This window comes from Dictyostelium discoideum, assembly GCF_000004695.1.
Source record: "Dictyostelium discoideum AX4 chromosome 3 chromosome, whole genome shotgun sequence".
Taxonomy (NCBI): Eukaryota; Evosea; class Eumycetozoa; order Dictyosteliales; family Dictyosteliaceae; genus Dictyostelium; species Dictyostelium discoideum.
This window is the reverse complement of record NC_007089.4, coordinates 4814791-4817290: the sequence shown is the minus strand read 5'-3', so window position 1 is coordinate 4817290 and position 2500 is coordinate 4814791. Positions and strand designations below refer to the sequence as shown.

General features: G+C 23.9%; 2 protein-coding genes across 2 annotated transcripts in view; one reads left to right on the top strand and one right to left on the bottom strand.

Moving 5' to 3' along the window:
- Positions 1–79: 79 nt before the first annotated feature.
- DDB_G0281689 (hypothetical protein) lies at positions 80–676 on the top strand (the record flags this gene model as incomplete). Its single annotated transcript, XM_635487.1, has 2 exons — positions 80–184; positions 248–676. The coding sequence occupies 2 exons, from the start codon at positions 80–82 to the stop codon at positions 674–676; spliced, it is 534 nt and encodes a 177-aa protein (XP_640579.1).
- Positions 677–850: 174 nt separating this feature from the next.
- Positions 851–2500, bottom strand: part of DDB_G0281687 (SWAP/Surp domain-containing protein) — a gene marked incomplete at both ends in the record, with an annotated part of 2935 nt that continues 1285 nt past the window's right edge. Inside the window, 2 exon segments of the mRNA XM_635486.2 lie at positions 851–1550; positions 1629–2500. The exon segment at positions 1629–2500 is cut by the window's right edge and continues 1285 nt beyond it. Coding sequence (XP_640578.4) covers positions 851–1550; positions 1629–2500 — 1572 coding nt within the window.

The window sequence follows — 2500 nt, the reverse complement described above, 5'->3', positions numbered from 1 at the left end:
ATTATAATTTTCAAATTAAAAAGTATTTCAAACAATTATATATTAATATATTTAGATTGATTATTAATATATTTACAAAATGAAGACAAACTTAATTATTTCTTTAGTTTTTATTATTTTTTTAAATTCTAAATCATTGGTTTATTGCGGAGAGCAAATACCAATTACGTTACAATCAGTTGGTGTAAGTATTCGTTTTTTAATAATAATACTTTTTTTTCATTTATATTAATTAAACAAAATTAAGTTTCAGAGTACATATGAAACTTCTTTTATTTCAATTGGTACACAACAAATATTGGCCAAATCAAGAGGAGTTACTGCAATTGCATTTAATCCAAATGACGTTAAAACATTAAAAATTTTAGCTGAAGATACTCACCATTGGGTCAAAGAACCTGAAACTCCATCAACCAACTTACTCAGTTGGTTAAAAGAAATTGAATCATTTTCACCAGGTTGGGTAGTTGCTATGGTCTCAAATGACGATTCATCACTTTCCATGGGTGGAGATTTAAAAACCTATTTGTCAAAATTTGGTTTAGGCTTTGATTTTAGAGGATCATGGTTACTTGCCCTTCAAACTAATGGTGTTAATTTTAAAAATTTAGGAAGTAGCTTTTCTTTGGTTGCTGGTTCAACTGTTTCAAAGAGTCTATTAGTTTCTAATAATTAAAAAATTGAAAATAAAATACAAAAAATTAATTTCACAACCACCCCCTAATAAATATATGGTTTTTTTTTTTTTTTTTTTTAGATTTTAATCATTTGTGAGTTAATTATTATTTTGATTTTTTTTTTTTTTTTTTTTTTTTTTTTTTTTTTTTTTTTTTTTTATTTTTAAAATTTATTATTGATATCTTTGTTGTTTAGTTTGTCGATTGGAATTATTAATATTATTTCCAACTTCAAAATCTCTTTTGAGTGATGATATTTTTTGAGAAGCAGCAGCTTTTATTAAAGTGGCTCTATATTCATTTATTAAAATTTCCTTTTCTTGAGAGAAGGAGGAGTCATTATTTGAACTAATTGATAATTTCTTTTTATAAGTTTCAATTTCATCTTCTATTGAATCCAAAATATCTTTTGATAATTGATGTGCTAGCAATTTATCCTCTTTCTCTGATTCTTGAGCCAAACACTTTTTAAACTGATCGATTTTATCCATTGTATCTTCAATGGTATCACATTTAACCAATCCATTATTTTTACAATATAAATCAATTTGTTGAGTTGACATTGATATTTTATTTTTAGTATTTTCATCATTTTTAACACTATTAATTGGAATACCATCAATATCATCATCCTCTTCAATATTTTGATTTTGTGTTGTTGTTGTTGTTGTTGCTGTTGTTGTTGGTTTAACATAAATTGAAAAAGTGAATCTTAATCCTAATAAAAATGATTTTGAATATAATGATGATTTATCCCAACTATTTAATACTTTTGTTATTTTTTCTTTAAAATTTTGAGCTGAAACTCTTCCACCAATAGATCTATATGTTGAACTTAAATTTTGGAATACCAATGCCAACTTATTTTCAAATCTAATTATAAAAGAAAATTATAAATTAATAATAATATAAATAAATGAATAAAAAAAAAAAAAAAAAAAAAAAACTTACAAACCACGATAAGAAGAAACATTTTTAACATTTACTGTACAATTGTGTAATATATCAGATATTAAATAAAGTTTTGAAATCTTTGAGTTTATACTTTCTTTTCCATTTAAATTACTAATTGAATCAAAGAATGAACCAACTATAATATCAACAATATCTGAACTATAATCTGAATTATCAATTGACATTACCATTAACTCACAAACTTTTTCACGTTGTGCTGTTAAATTCTTTACATATTCTTCAAATTTTACACGTAATGAAATTGGAAGTGGTTGTTGTTGAATATTACTATTGGATGCTATAGTTGATGGATTTTGTATATGTGGTTGTTGTTGTTGTTGTTGTTGTTGTTGTAGCTGTTGATCATCAATTGTTGGTGGTATAAATATTAAATAATCTTTAATCATTTCAATTGGTTTTAATTTCCAATTAGTTTTAGTATCACCATTAATTAACGAGTAAACTTTCCAACTATAATAATAATAATCATCAGATTGATGATCGAATAGAAATTGAAAATTCATATTTGAATATTCTCTTTCTTGTATTAACTTTTCAAATGGATAACCCTCTTTCGATACATAATATGCTAAATTATCAATAATACTCTTTATAAATAAATTTTGAGGTATTTGAACTTGAATTTTAATTGGACCATTATTATTTTTATTACCCATTCCATGTGAGTTATTAAAAAAATTATTATTATTATTGTAATTATTAAAATTATTAATTTCATTATTTCTTGGTTGTTTAACTTGAATTTTAGCCCAACCAATTCTTAATTCACGACCTAATAATTTTTTACCTGTTAAATCTTTCATTGCATTATGGGCATCTCTTGGGAATTGATAGGTTACAATTGCACA